Raw genomic sequence first — 15,183 nt, forward strand, 5'->3', positions numbered from 1 at the left:
TTTGTCAAATATTAATTGAGCGTATTGCCTTGGGTCCATTTCTGGGTTTTCAGTTCTGTTCCACTGGTCTATATGCCTGTTCTTGTGCCAGTACCAGGCTGTTTTGGTTACAGTCGCTTTGTAGTATAACCTGATATCTGGTATTGTGATCCCACCTACTTTGTTCTTCTTTTTCAAGATTGCTGTGGCTATTCGAGGTCTTTCTTGGTTCCATATGAACTTTTGAAGTATTTGTTCTAGTTCTATGAAATATGTCGTTGGTATTTTGATGGGGATTGCATTGAATCTATAGATTGCTTTGGGTAGTATGGACATTTTAATGATGTTAATTCTTCCAATCCATGAACAGGGTATGTGCTTCCACTTTTTTATATCTTCCTCTATTTCTTTTTTAAATGACCTGTAGTTTTCTGCAAATAGGTCCTTTACTTCTTTGGTTAAGTTTATTCCTAGGTATCGTAATTTTTTTGGCGCGATGGTAAATGGGATTGTTTTTTCAGTTTCTCTTTCTGTGAGTTCATCATTGGTGTACAAGAATGCCGTCGATTTCTTGACGTTAATTTTGTATCCTGCTACTTTGCCAAATTCATTTATTCAGTCTAGTAGATTTTTGATGGAGTCTTTAGGGTTTTCTATGTATAATATCATGTCATCTGCAAATAATGACAGTTTCACTTCCTCCTTTCCAATTTGGATCCCTTTTATTTTTTTCTTCATGTCTGATTGCTGTGGCTAAGACTTCCAGTACAATGTTAAATAAGAGTGGCGAAAGTGGACATCCCTGTCTTGTTCCAGTTCTTAATGGAAATGTTTTTAGTTTCTGTCCATTGAGTATGATGTTGGCTGTAGGTCTTTCATATATTGCCTTTATTATGTCAAGATATGATCCCTCTATTCCTACATTGCTGAGCGTTTTTATCAGAAATGGATGCTGGATTTTGTCAAATGCTTTTTCAGCATCAATTGATATGATCATGTGGTTTTTATTCTTCATTTTGTTTATGTGGTGTATCACGTTTATTGATTTGTGAATATTGTACCAGCCTTGCATCCCTGGAATGAATCCCACTTGGTCATGGTGAATAATTTTTTTGATGTATTTCTGGATCCAATTTGCTAATATTTTGTTCAGGATTTTGGTGTCTATGTTCATCAGGGATATTGGCCTGTAGTTTTATTTCTTCGTAGTGTCTTTTTCTGGTTTTGGAATTAGAATTATGCTGGCCTCATAGAACGTGTTTGGAAGTCTTCCTTCTTCTTGAATTTTTTGAAATAGTTTGAGGAGAATGGGTGTTAGTTCTTTTTTGAATGTTCAGTAAAACTCCCCCGTGAAGCCATCTGGGCCTGGGCTTTTGTTTGTTGGGAGAGTCTTGATTACCTCTTCAATTTCCTTAGTTGTTATTGGTCTGTTCAAGTTTTCTATCTCTTCCCAGTCCAGTTTTGGGAGGCTGTGTCTTGCTAGAAATTTGTCCATTTTGCTTAGATCATTGAATTTGTTGCTATATAGGTGTTCATACTAGTTGTTAATGATTTTTTATATTTCTGTGGTGTCTGTTGTTACTTCTCTTTCATTTCTGATTTTGTGCATTTGGGTTCTTGCTCTTTGTTTCTTGGTGAGTCTAGCTAAGGGTCCAAAAATCTTGTTTATCTTTTTGAAAAACCAGCTCTTTGTTTCATTGATCCTTTGAATTGTTTTTTTGGTCTCTATGTCATTTATTTCTGCTTTGATCTTTACTATTTCCTTCCTTCTACTTGCTCTGGGGTTTTCTTTTGGTTTGCTTTCTAATTCTTTAAGTTGTGAGTTTAGACAGTCAATTAGAAATTGTTTCTTGAGGTAGGCCTGCAGTGCTATGAACTTCCCTCTCAGAACTGCTTTTGCTGTATCCCATAGATTTTGTGTTGTTGTGTGTTCATTTTTATTGGTTTCCAGGAAGTTTTTAATTTCTTCCTTGATCTCCTCGGTGACCCATTCATTGTTTAATAACATGCTATTTAGCCTCCATGTGTTGAAATGTCTTTGCATGTTCTTGTTGCAATTATTTTCTAGTTTCATGCCATTGTGATCTGAGAAGATGCTTGATATGATTTCAATCTTCTTGAACTTGTAGAGATTTAGTTTGTGTCCTATCATGTGGTCTATCTTTGAGAATGTCCCATGTGCACTTGAGAAGAATGTGTATTCTGTAGTTTTGGGGTGTAATTCTCTGTAGATATCTATTAAATCCATTTGGTCTAGTGCTTCATTTAGAGTCTCTGTTTCCTTGCTAATTTTTTGCCTAGAGGATCTATCCAGTGCTGTCAACGGGGTGTTGAAGTCCCCTGCTATGATTGTATTGTTGTCGATTTCTCCTTGGAAGTCCTCCAGAAGATTTTTAATATATTTTGGTGCTCCTATGTTGGGTGCATATATGTTTATCAAGGTTATATCTTCCTGTTGGATAGATCCTTTCAATATTATGTAGTGGCCTTCTTTGTCTCTAGTTATGGTCTTCGTTTTGAAATCTATTTTATCACATATGAGAATTAATACCCCAGCTTTTTTTTGCTTTCCATTTGCTTGGAAAATTTTTTTCCATCCCTTCACTTTCAACCTATGTGAGTCTTTTGTTGAGAGGTGGGTCTCTTGTAAACAACATATTGATGAGTCATGCTCTCTTATCCAATCAGCTACTCTGTTTCTCTTTATGGGAGCATTCAATCCATTTACGTTTAAGGTGATTATTGATATGTACTTATTTATTGCCATTTTTGTTTAGTGTGGTTCTATTTTTCTTCCCATTTCTACTGCTAATTACAGCAGTCCTTTTAACATTTCTTGCAGTGCTGGTTTGGTGCTAATGTATTCCCTTAGCCTTTTTTTGTCTGGGAAGCTCTTTATTTGATCTTCTATTTTGAATGATAGCCTTGCTGGGTAGAGTAGTCTTGGATTCAGATTCTTGTTTTTCATGACTTTGATTACTTCATGCCATTCTCTTCTGGCCTGTAGTGTTTCTTGTGAGAAGTCAGCTGAGAGCCTTATGGGGTTCCCTTTGTAGGTAACCTGTTGCTTATCTCTTGCTGCTTTTAGGATTCTCTCTTTGTCTTTAATTTTTGGCATTTTAATTACTATGTGTCTTGGTGTGGGCCTGTTTGGGTTCTTCTTACTTGGGACTCTCTGTGCTTCTTGAACTTGAATGCCTTCTTCCTTCACCAATTTAGGGAAGTTTTCTCTCACTATTTTTTTTAATATATTCTCTATCCCTTGCTCATTTTCTTCTTCTTCGTGGACTCCTATGATGCGAATATTATTACGTTTCCAGTTGTCCCATAGTTCTCTTAAGCTGTCTTCCTGTTTTTTTAATAGTTTTTTTCTTTTGTTTTTCTGATTGGTTGATTTTTTCCACCCTGTCTTCTAATTCACTCAGCTTCCTCTACTCTGCTTTTTAAACCTTCCAATGTGTTTTTCATTTCTGATATATCATTTTTTATCTCTTCTTGTTAGTTTTTAATTTCCCATTGGCTTATTTTCAGTGTCTCTATGTCCTTACTCATGCTGTTAAGCTTCCTCAAGATCATGGCTCTGAATTCTAGCTCTGTTAACATGACTAATTGCTCCACATTGATCTCATCTTCGGTGGAGGTCTCTTGCTCTTTCATTTGGCTTCTGTTTCTGTGTTTCACCATTTTGGCTATCACTGTGGGCTTTGGAGCCTGTCAAGTTCTCCCTGTGGGTGTTGGTGTTCTGCTGTTTGTGGCTCCCTCTCCTGTGTTTAGATGAGCGAGGGAGGACCCACGTTGAACACCACTGTCAAGTCTTACTTTCCTGCTTAAAGTTGCCAGCCCAGGAAAGGTACTGTTATCCTCTAGCTTTTTGCCTGGAGGCTAGCAGTCTAGGTTACTTGATGAGTTTTGGGTTGTCAGTTGATTGAAAAGCTCCCTCAGGTGCTTAGCACAAGGGGATTTCCCGAGGGTGGGGCAGATGCTGGTCGTTAGTGAGCCTCAATTAGCACTTCAATGGCCCACGGGGTGGGGTTGGATCTCCGAGGGAGGGGCTGCTGCCTCTCTCAGAGCCCTGGGAAGGAGCAATGTGGCCACCGTCCTGAGTGGCTGCACTCAGCCAAAGCTCTGAGCCCCCTCCAGATCCCGAGTGTCCTGACACAGTTCCAGTCCAGTCTGCCCTCCCTCTGCCGGAGCCCAAGGTGAGTGGCTGTGGCTGTTTCAGCCTCTGTCCCGGCTGCGCTGTGGGGCCGCCTGGGAGTGTGACCCGAGGGCGCCGCTCCCAGCTGAGGCCGCTGCTGAGCTGCCGACCGTGGGCTCCCAGCCCCGTCTCGCGCCTTCGCAAGCCTACCGGGATGGAGTCAGTGTCCCTCGTTGTATGGTCCTCCAAGCTGCTTTTCTGTTGGTTTTTCCCGTGGATTTGTGTGTGTTATAGTTGTAATTCCAGTTTGTTTCTGGGAGACGGTCTGTGTAGCTCCGTTCACTCCGCCGCCATTTTTCCTCTCCTCTTGGTCAGCTTTGTGTATCCTACCTCAGTCTGGCTTAAATGTGGGTATTTCTCAGGGTTCTTAATAGACTTTTTTTTCTACATGCTTTTGCATAGGGAAATCATCAACTCTTGTGGCTTGAATTACTATTGATATAGAGACGTCCAATGCTCTGTATCTTATTCATTTACTTCTTTAGCAGATATTTACGGAGCATCTTCTATGTGCCAGACACTAGGATTACTATTCTGAGAAAAACTTGACAGGGTTCTGCTCTCATGGAATTTAGTCAATAATGGAGAACACAGATATCAAACAAATAGTTATACATATAAATCTATAACTCTAAATGAACTAATTACTCCATAGGAAAAGAAGATAATCCTAAGAAAGTATAACATAAATTTGACCTAGACTGAAGGAAAAATGCAGGCCTCCCTGAGGTAGTGGTGCTGGGATGGACATCGCAGGAAGAACAGATGCTGACTAGGTAAAGGAAGGGAGGTGGACATAAAGGGAGTACAGAGCATTCAAGGAACTTAAAGATGATTAGTATTGCTGAAACACAGCTGGGTGAAAAGAATTTCAAGATAGAATTAGAAAAGAAGGCAAAACCCAGACCACAGAGAGATCTGAGGATCATGTTGGCATTCAGTCTAACCCTATGAGTAATGGGAAGTGATGGGAAGGTATAAAACTGTGACAGGAGTGAGGGAGTGAGTGACATGATCAAATATTTGTTTTGAAAACATCACTGTAGTGCAGCATGAAGACGATGAAGGACATTGGTGGATATGGAGGGAGCTTTAGTAGGCGATTGCAGCCATCCATGCAGTTTGGATTTGAGTGGTATCAGTGGACGTGAGAACTGTACAGATTTTATATGTTTTAGGAAAAAAGTTATGTATAGTAAAATCTGGTATTTGAGCAGATATGGGTAAAGGAGAGGAAAGTCTCAAAGATGACTCCTGATTTTTAAGCTCGCGCAGGTAGATAAATGGTAGCTGAAAAATTAGCCCATATTTTTCTCCTGATTTTAGTCCACGTACTCAGTTTTCTACTAGATATCCCCAACTCCCCATCTCACTTGTTCATCAAATAACTTATGTCCAAAATTGAACTATTTTTCTAGTATTAAATGTTCCTCCTCCTGTGCTATTTCAGTGAATGCCACAACCATCAATAAAATTGCTCAAGGCAGTTGACCTTAACTCTTTCTTCTCCATCACATCCAGTTAATAACCAAGTTATATTGATTTTATCTTTTTAACACCTTTTATATCTGCACATATCTCTCTATTTACACTTCTACTAGCTCTGGCCGGTTTGGCTCAGCGGTTAGAGCGTCGGCCTGCGGTCTGGAGAGACCCGGGTTCGGTTCCCGCTAAGGGCATGTACCTCGGTTGCAGTTTGTCCCCGGCCCTGGTTGGTCGTGCGGGTGGCAGCCACTCGGGGTGTCCCTTTCACATCGATGTTTCTTTCTCTCTCTCTCTCTCTCTCTTCCTCTCTCTCCCTCCCACACTGTCTGTACACTTCTACTAGCTTCCTCATCATCTTTCGTCTGGATTTTGGCAACAGTTATTAGTTGGCTTCTCTGCCATCAGTCTCTCATTTTTCTAATCTGTTCTTTGCCCTGCTGGTGCCCACTGGCTATAAAGTAGAACCATGTTTGCCTAGTATGGCAGACAGCATTCTCCATGACCAGACCTAGCCACATCTCTAACACTTTCCAAACATTTTCCACTTTCTATGAAAGCCTATACTCTCCTATCCTCGCCACAAGTCCTCGCCACAAGTCCGTTGAGCTTTGTTTCTTCCTAGGACTGTTATTCTTTTCAAAATACACATCACTCTCTTGTTTGCCTCCTTATGAACTAGGTGGATTTTTTCTGAGAAAGGACATTTTTGTTACTGAGTGAATGTCTGGGCTAAGGCAGGGGAGGTGGGCAGAAAGAGATCAACCAAAGAACCTACATGCATGTATGCATTACCTATGGACACCGACAATAGTGTGGCGAATGTCTGAGGGGGTATGGGGGTGGGGTTCAGTGGGGGACATCTGTAATACTTTCAACAATAAAGATAAAGTTAAATTGTTTTTAACAAGGGCAGAATGTAGAGAAATAATTATATCTGCAAAGTTACTAGCATGTACTTATTTTCTAACTGAGTTACCCGAGGTTTTAGCTACCAAGAAGGAACAACAGGAGAACTCAGAGGCCAACAGCTGGAGGAAAGCTAGGGAAGGATCACTCCCAGGGGCTCTGAGGCAACCATTCAAGAAGGCGTCTTCCACCTTCCGGCGCTATCAGACGTACCCCAGCTTTTCACAGGCCATTTGATTACCTTAATATTCGTAATACAAAGAACAAAAATTGTGACACTTCTCCAAGTTTGTTAGAATCTTGATGGAATATAATTACCCCAATGAGTGCTATCAGAAGAACTAAATGAATTTTCCTGACCTTTGATGAAATATAGATTAAAGCATTTTCCTGATTAAAGGGCAATACATATTTTTGAAAAGTGTGTGCTGAGTTTGAGCTGCACTTGGTGGCCTCCCCCCCTACACATGTATCCTAGGACGATTGCGTTTACAAGCAATGGAATCGTACAAGTGAGATGATTAATCAATAAAAGGATGTTATTGGAACAGTTAATTGAGAAGCCCAGAGGTTGGAGGACTTCAGGCATAGTTTAATTAGGGCTGCAGCTCCTGTTCTCTGTGAGTCCTTCAGTTTTGTCCTTTGTTGCTTTTACCTTTAGTATAGCTTCACTCATGGAGCGTGATGGCTGCTGGAAAATGTCACATCCACAACGACAATTTCTGAAGTGAGACAGCATCTATGTCCCAGGATTCCCAACCTTGTTGTTGAGCTTCCTACTCACTGGATCACATCTGAACTAATTCATTCATTCCTGAGAAATCCTTGTGCTAATGAAGAGATCACCTTGTCTGATCACTGTGGCAAATGGAGGTGAGATTTTATCAAGTAGAGTCTACCTCCAGTTTAGGAGAGGAATAGTGTTCATCAATCCCACAGGAACTACATGGCTCCTCTAAAACGAAAGAGAGAAAAATTTCCAAAGGAAAACCTTGGAGTTAGTTACTCAGGATGTGTGAAGAAGAAAATGAGTGAATCCCAAGCAGGCAACCAGTGAGTAGTCACTACAGATGCTGTTCCAATGTGTTCGTTAGCAAACTTAGAAATTATTTTGTGTTATGGATTTTTAATGCTCCTTGTAAATGGTCAAAAAACAAACATCAAGAATTTACTGCAAGGGTAAAGAGAGGATAAGTGCAGTCAGAGCCCAATTCCAAGAAACTCCATTGATACATATGAGCGGATAAGCAGACGGAATGCTGTGATGACTCTCAAACCACACATTCATTTATTCGTTCATAGAACATTTATGGATTATCGACTTCATGCCAGAAAATGCTTAATACAACAGGATCTTTGACCTTAAGTAGTTCATTCAATCAGGGACTGCAGAATTACAAGCAAAAAAGTCAGCAGTTTTGATATACTGTAGATATCAGAGTGAAAGTAGTATAGAACAGAGTGAAAATAAAACCACACAGAAGATCTGGTGCAATCACAGCCACACTTCCCATATTTCCTTCAAACCTACCACTTGTGCAATTCAATCCCCAACACAAAGCAACCCAGGAACACTTATTTTCAATTAATGGGTTTCTGAAAACAGTATGTTAAATGGCAAATGGAAGTATAATTTATCTTACTCTTGTTGCACAGTCGAAGAAAAATAATATGAAACTGCTCTTTTTTAGAAACGAAAGTGGATCATTGTTGTCACAGGGAGCTTTTATGTGCAAAATATATTTGATAATAAGGTGAATTCTTTCAAGCTATTATATTCTGTGACCATCTGGGGAGACAGTTTGGGGGATAAATACAGCAGAAATAATTAGAGAAGGGACATTAAGGAAAAACAGCAGACATGGTTGATTTTCTTTGATATTCTTTTATAGTATAAATATCATGAAAGCCTTGGTCATATCACAGAGACAGTGCTGAAAAGATTCTGAGCACTTTATCGTTATTCCCAACAGCGTCCTGAAGCTCCTATTCCAAGGGCTGGGCTTTCTGGGAGCATCTAACATAACCAGGCAACTCAGGGAATTTTTGTAGAAATAGTTTCTTCACATGAAGTATACTTGATAATAACATTTTAATGTAATATTGACATTTCTGATTTTTAACTCTTTTGGGCAGCATCTTGATGGAAAAGAAAATCACTTGTGATAGCTTCGGCATGAGTGTCTCATATCATGGTAGTTTAACCTGGTTTTATCCTATATCAGAGATATTCATATTCCATCAGAAAAGAACTAATGTGCCCTTCATGTTTTACAGAAGCAAGTCATTTCTAATCACAGTTGATGCTAAAATTGTCTTAAAATTATTAATTATTATTGAGTGAATATTATAGAAAATATTGGTGGTTTATTTTCAGAAGTCTTGGTAAATAATTAAAATACATACTTATTATATATGCATAATATTTTGTTCAGATTATTGATTATCCATTTGGACTTAATTGGTCTTCTTTGGGCAAACAACTGAGAAATTGAGCCAAATCATGACATTTGTGATCCATGTGACATGAATGGTTGGACAAAGGACTATGTATACTCTTGTTATTCAGAGTATGGTCCACAGGCCAGTAGCATCAGAATTACCTTGGATCTATTAGAAATGCAGAATCTTGGTCCCCAGCTTCAAGTCTATTGAATCAGCAAATGCATTTTTAGCAAGATTCTTAGGTGATTAAAACATTAAGTCAGGGGATAGATCTCAACTCTGGCTACACATTAACATCACTTAGGGTGCTTTTAAAGTGCTTCTCAGGCCTTACCCAAAACCAGTAAAATCAAACTCCTTAAGGGCAGGTCCAAGGCATGAGTTATTTTATAATGCTCACTGTGATTTTAATATGCTGCCAAGTATGGGAACTATGAGTTGCACAATGCCGAACCCATCAGTAAATTCGGTGTGTTCCAAAAGGGCAAAAAAGGAAGAAGGAAGCCAAACCAATTTCTTTGCATTCGGTATCACTCTAAAAATGATCGATTTTTTTTAACTGTTAATATGTTTGCTTAGCTACTGTGTGAACACAGCCTATTATGTCTCAACCTGCTTAAAAGTGTATTTTATTTTAAACCCAAGTCCAGGAACACTTTGCTTTCCAAATTAATTAAAAGTAGATTTTAGGTTTGTGTTTCAACTTTGTTTCCTTTTGCCAATCTTATTTTCCAACCTGACAGCTCGACTTGCTGAATCTCAGACACTGTGCATCCACTGTACCTTTGGGTTGCTCTCCCTCTTCTCCATGCACTCGGTTCTCAGATTTTACTCCAAACATTCCCTTTTCACTCCAGCGCACTTGCTCCTCTCCCCTGAATTCAGATGTTGCAGCTGTTTCTATCATGCACTCTCACTTTCTGGTCTTACATTGTTAGCGCCACTATTTAGTGGAATGAAATCACCTGCTTTTTTATTTTTATTTTTTAAATATTTTTTCTTTATTGGTTTTAGAGGGAGAGGAAGAGAGATATATAAACATCAATGTGAGAGAACATCAATTGGCCACCTCCTGCATGCCTCCCATTGGGGATCAAGCCCAAAACCTGGGCATGTACCCTGGTGCATGGGTTGATGGCTCAACCACCAGCCGGGCTACCTGTTTTTTAATTTCTACATATAATCTCAAGCATTAACAATCTAGTCAAAATTATCATGTAGAAATAGGAAAGGAAAAAGTAAATCATAGCATAGTGTTTATGGTAGTCATTATCATCCCATTTTATAGCTAAGAAGACTGGGTTTCAGAAAAGCAAGGTGACAGGCTAGTAAGTTTCAACACTAAGATATTTTTCCCAATGCCTGGCTGGTGTGGCTCAGTGGCTGAGCATCAATTCATGCACCAAGAGGTCACCGGTTCGATCCAAGTCAGGGCACATGCCCAGGTTATGGGCTCAATCCCCAGTGGGGGGCATACAGGAGGCTGCCAATCAGTGTTCTCTCTCATCGATGTTTCTGTCTCTCTTTCTCTCTCCTTTCTCTTTAAAATTAATAATATATATATATATATTCATATATATGTGTGTGTTTGTATACATCTATATATATATATACCCCCCCAAGACTATTTGATTCCAAGTACAGCGAAAGTTTGATTTGCTTTTGATTATGTGTGTGTGTGTGTGTTTCCAATATAGTACTTTTATTATAGTTCTGGGGCAGATTAAGAACATGAATACACTAAAACATACTGAAAGAAGACTCTTCTTAAAATCAGTGTCCACTCTTATGGGTTTTGTTTTGTTTTTTACACTAATCTGGTTTCTTTTGTCAGAAAATTATTGAAGCTTGGTGGGTAGGAGCAAGGGAATGTCACCATAGTATATTTCTTTTTATAAAATCACTTTTTATTACACAAGTAATACTGAATAATGTTTTCTTGTAAACAAATTAGAACATTACAGATATGGACTAAATCCCATGGGGGACAGCACCCCATGCCCACTGTACCTCGTCTTTATATCTTTATTCCTCCGCAGAAATAATCATTTATATCTCTATACATCATTTAAGACATTTTAAATGAGAGAGAGAGAGAGAGAAAATATTATAATTTTGATTATATCAGTTTTTGATGTATAATCATCCAAAACACAGCACTTTGGTAGTTTTATTTGTATGTCTAATGTGAAAGACCTGGGAAGGCTAATTCAGTGGTTGACAATTAGGATTGAAATGTGTATCTCAACCCTGTGGAGTAATACTCTAAAACTTAGAAAGATAAAAATGTAAATATCAAAGTACATATAAGAAATGGAGAATTCTGATTTAACATCAGTTTATATGGAAAAGTCTTAGAGGTTTGTTTATCACCGACCCAAAATTTAATAAAACGTCTAATGCTTTGAAAGTTAGTAGTTCTTATCTCTAAAATAGGACTCTTTTAAATATATCTGAAATTACTCCAGACTATATCATTGTAGAAGGAAAATACTAAATTAAGTAAACCGTGTATAATACAGTGGACTAGTAATTTTAAAAGGTGGGCCTAATTTATGAGTATATTCTTTATATATTTTTTTATATAAAAACAATGCCAGGTAAAAGAAAATTATTTTGCCTTCCTTGTGGCAAATACTCTAGTTTGTGTTATAGTACAAAACTTTTGTTACAGATCAAATGATTTTAGCATGAAAAGTTCTTACAATAAGGCGCTGCAGTGATACCCTTCTCCATGTTGCCTCTTCTCACGTAAGGGTCTTGTCCTATGGAATTAATCTCACTCAATGTAAAGCTAATTCTCTAGTATGCTAACACGTCTTAGTGAAAAATATTCACACCCACCATTCTTGGCCTGAGTACCTGGGATCGGAGTATGGTAAGTCAGGGACATTCTCTGCACGACACACCTGCTTTTCCATGTTAACATCGACCCCTCTGCCTGATTTTTACTTTGACTTGTGCCAAAAATCATAGATTTTTGAAGAAAAAAAAATTCTCCTAACAAAAAAATTTAGAGCCTCTTAATCCACTGATTAACTGAAAAGCTTTCCCAACATTTGTGAATCTTTTTTATCGTGATTTCAGACATTAAGTACTGATTATATAGGGTACAAGGAAGTATAGGCTATCAGACATAAATTAATTTTCCTTTTCTAAAAGAAGTTGAACGTAATATTCATTTATTATGACCTTGAATGATTGTAAGATGTAGGTGACTATGAGTCTTGACCTCTTTAAAAAAAGTTTTTTTTCTAAAATGAAAATAACCTCTTACATTAAGTATTTTAGAAAATAGAACCCTGACTAAAAAGGAGCAACCTGAATCAGTGAGGCAAATAACTGGTGTATTTGTAAGGACGCCAAACCATGGTTTTATTTGACTATGTCTGTCTATTCCCTGATGTGCACCATAGCACATGAGAAGGAGATTCAAGGTCTTAACTTTATTACTGGCTTTCTTCAGCAGTATCAAACCAATGATAGGTGTTTATCTACCAATGTGTGCGTCTCCAGATAAAGTAGCTCATTGTAATTCTCGCCTCTGGTTTTCCTGCCCCAAGGAAATATCTGTATCTCAGATCTGTCTAATTAACCAGTATGTGAAGAATAGAGAATCGCGAGGCAATCCTTATGCTCATCCTTGCTGGGCTTTGAAAAGCTCAATGAAGTTTCTATCTACATTTTCTTGTTTACACTGTGGAGCAAAATGGATCAAACAAGCAAAGATCTGTGACAACAGAGAAAGTGCTTTTGTATAATACAACACATATTGTGAATCAAAGAAATATTGTGCCACTTCTCCGAGGCTGACATTGGAATGACATTGTAATCCTGGCCATCTGTCTTGCTCCTCTAGATATCGACGAATGCGCGGTGGTGAATGGAGGCTGCCAGCAGCGCTGTATTAACACTCCGGGCACCTTCCACTGCGAGTGTGACACAGGATACAGGCTCCATGCTGATGCACGCACCTGCATAAGTGAGTAAATATTAGGACCAGCTTGAAGCCATTTTAAGTGAAAAATCAACCTGCCCATGTAGGGGCAGGAGAGAAAGGCTTTCTATTGTAAAAATATCTATAGAAGATGACAGTTTTCAAGCACAATTCTATCCCTTAGAATAAAAAAGGTTTTTTTGCTATAAATAAACTAAAAGACAAAAATATATATATGGGGAAGGAAATATAGAAATTAACATTCACAAGCAAAATTTGAATCCCCATGTGGGTGACTATTTGCATAGCAAATCATTCTGCCTTATGCAGTCAAGTAAAATTTGTTAGTTATTGCTATGCACAAGGATAGCACAGAGCCCAGTGAGAGAAGGATGTTGGGCTGTTACCGTCACCTGCTACAGTGTCCACTCATTGCAGACCAGACTCAGAACTGGGTTCAGGATTGTAAGAGCAAACTTTATAACGGATCATATGCCAATTTTAGAGTTGCTCAAGAATAGTTAAAACTACACACATTAAATTAGGTTACTATATATTTATTGTATATCAAAATGTTCTTAGATATTTGTGTGTGGTAGGATTATTATTTTAAGTAGTATTTGTATATTTTTGAATTTAAAAAAATTTTTAAGATGACTATGTGCATTTATTTATACACAGTAAAAGAAAACAGCAGAATACATTTTTAAAACCCTGTTCTTCCTGTATGATTTATGGCTGCTCTGATTTTGTTTTAGCTGCAGTAGTTTACATAAATGTGGCTAAGTGGTGTTTTCATTGAATGATGACCCTCAAATGGCATCAGGCATCCACTAGTTTTATCAGCAGATCCCTTTGAAAATATTTTTTATATTAAAAGAGTAGTACCTTGCCCTGGCTGGTTTGGGTCAATGGTTAGAGAGTCAGCCTGCGGTCCAGAGAGACCCGGGTTCGGTTCCTGCTAAGGGCACGTACCTCGGTTGCAGTTTGTTCCCGGCCCTGGTTGGGTCATGCGGGTGGCAGCCACTCGATGTGTCCCTTTCATGTTGATCTCTCTCTCTCTCACTCTCTCTCTCTCCTTCCCACCCTATCTGAACAAAAAAAGGAAAAAAAAAAAAAAAGTCCTCGGGTGAGGATAAATAAATAAATAAAAGAGTAGCACCTTGAAGAGCATAATTGCTGGTTTAAATAGTCCATCTATTTAAAATTACTAATATTTTATAAGTATTCTATAATTATGAAATTTGGAGTAGAAACAAGCTAATTTGACCTAGTTTTATAACATATACTCCCTTTTTTCTTTTTTCTGAACATACTTTGTAGGAAATGAGAGAGGTCAAGGGAAAGAGCTAAAGATGTCCTAGTCAGAGGTCTGATTTTGATAAGAGCAAATAATGGAGGGTCTGAGAGGAAGAAAAGGAGCTTTCCAAACTTGAGTGAAGATACAAATAGAAGTTGTACCCTAAAGCCCAGGGAACTCAATACTGGAAATGTTGTATCTGCAGCAGGCAAAGTGGGGGTGGGACATGCACAGTTGCATAACCAGACTCCCTCTTCTTGCAGGATTACTGGTCTTAGTAGTAGGAATTGCTTTCCCATCCCCATTCCAACCTGTAAGGTCTTCAGCTGGTGTCATCCCTAAGCGGCCACCATCCCTTCTGTCAGTCACAAATATTTAGAAGCAGCAGAATTATCAAGACATGTAGTTGCGCTACTTATCAGAAAAGGTTGAGCTGGTGAATTATTGTGTCTGATATAAAAGTACTTTGCAAAGTAGTGATTTACATAAATCTATAATATCTGGTCTTTCTGATAAGGCAAAATAAATACTCTAGCAGCCAACAAAATTATATTTATAGGTAAAATTAATTTCTAGACCCTGGCAGTTATTAACAATTTCTAAGTAAAATCATTAAGCTCTTTCCTTATTCCTCATCACCACTACCCTTGAATTTTCCAATTTTAGTTTTAATGACATCAGGTCAAAAGTGGAGGTGGATAAAGATATTATGGTTTGTCTTTCTATTTCTTCTCCTTGAATCACAATTCCTATTGAACAAATACATTGACAGTGTGATAATGGTGTATTTACAGTTCCATATGGTGATCCTCTCCTTATGCAGAATTTCAACTTAGTGTAAAATTGAAAGATATATATGTATACACACAACGCACACATATACGTGTGTGTATATATATATGGTATGAATTAAACTTATGAAAAATGCCATCA

The 15,183-nt window shown here is 38.2% G+C and overlaps 1 protein-coding gene across 1 annotated transcript in view; it reads left to right on the plus strand.

Moving 5' to 3' along the window:
* The window catches only part of LOC118616915 (multiple epidermal growth factor-like domains protein 6), a 462,674-nt gene that overhangs the window by 386,145 nt on the left and 61,346 nt on the right, over positions 1-15,183 (plus strand). The window contains 1 exon segment of the mRNA XM_036242486.1: positions 12,873-12,995. Within this exon segment, the coding sequence (XP_036098379.1) occupies positions 12,873-12,995 (123 nt within the window).

Source organism: Molossus molossus, unplaced genomic scaffold (genome assembly GCF_014108415.1).
Source record: "Molossus molossus isolate mMolMol1 unplaced genomic scaffold, mMolMol1.p scaffold_m16_p_5, whole genome shotgun sequence".
In the NCBI taxonomy this organism is placed as follows: Eukaryota; Metazoa; Chordata; class Mammalia; order Chiroptera; family Molossidae; genus Molossus; species Molossus molossus.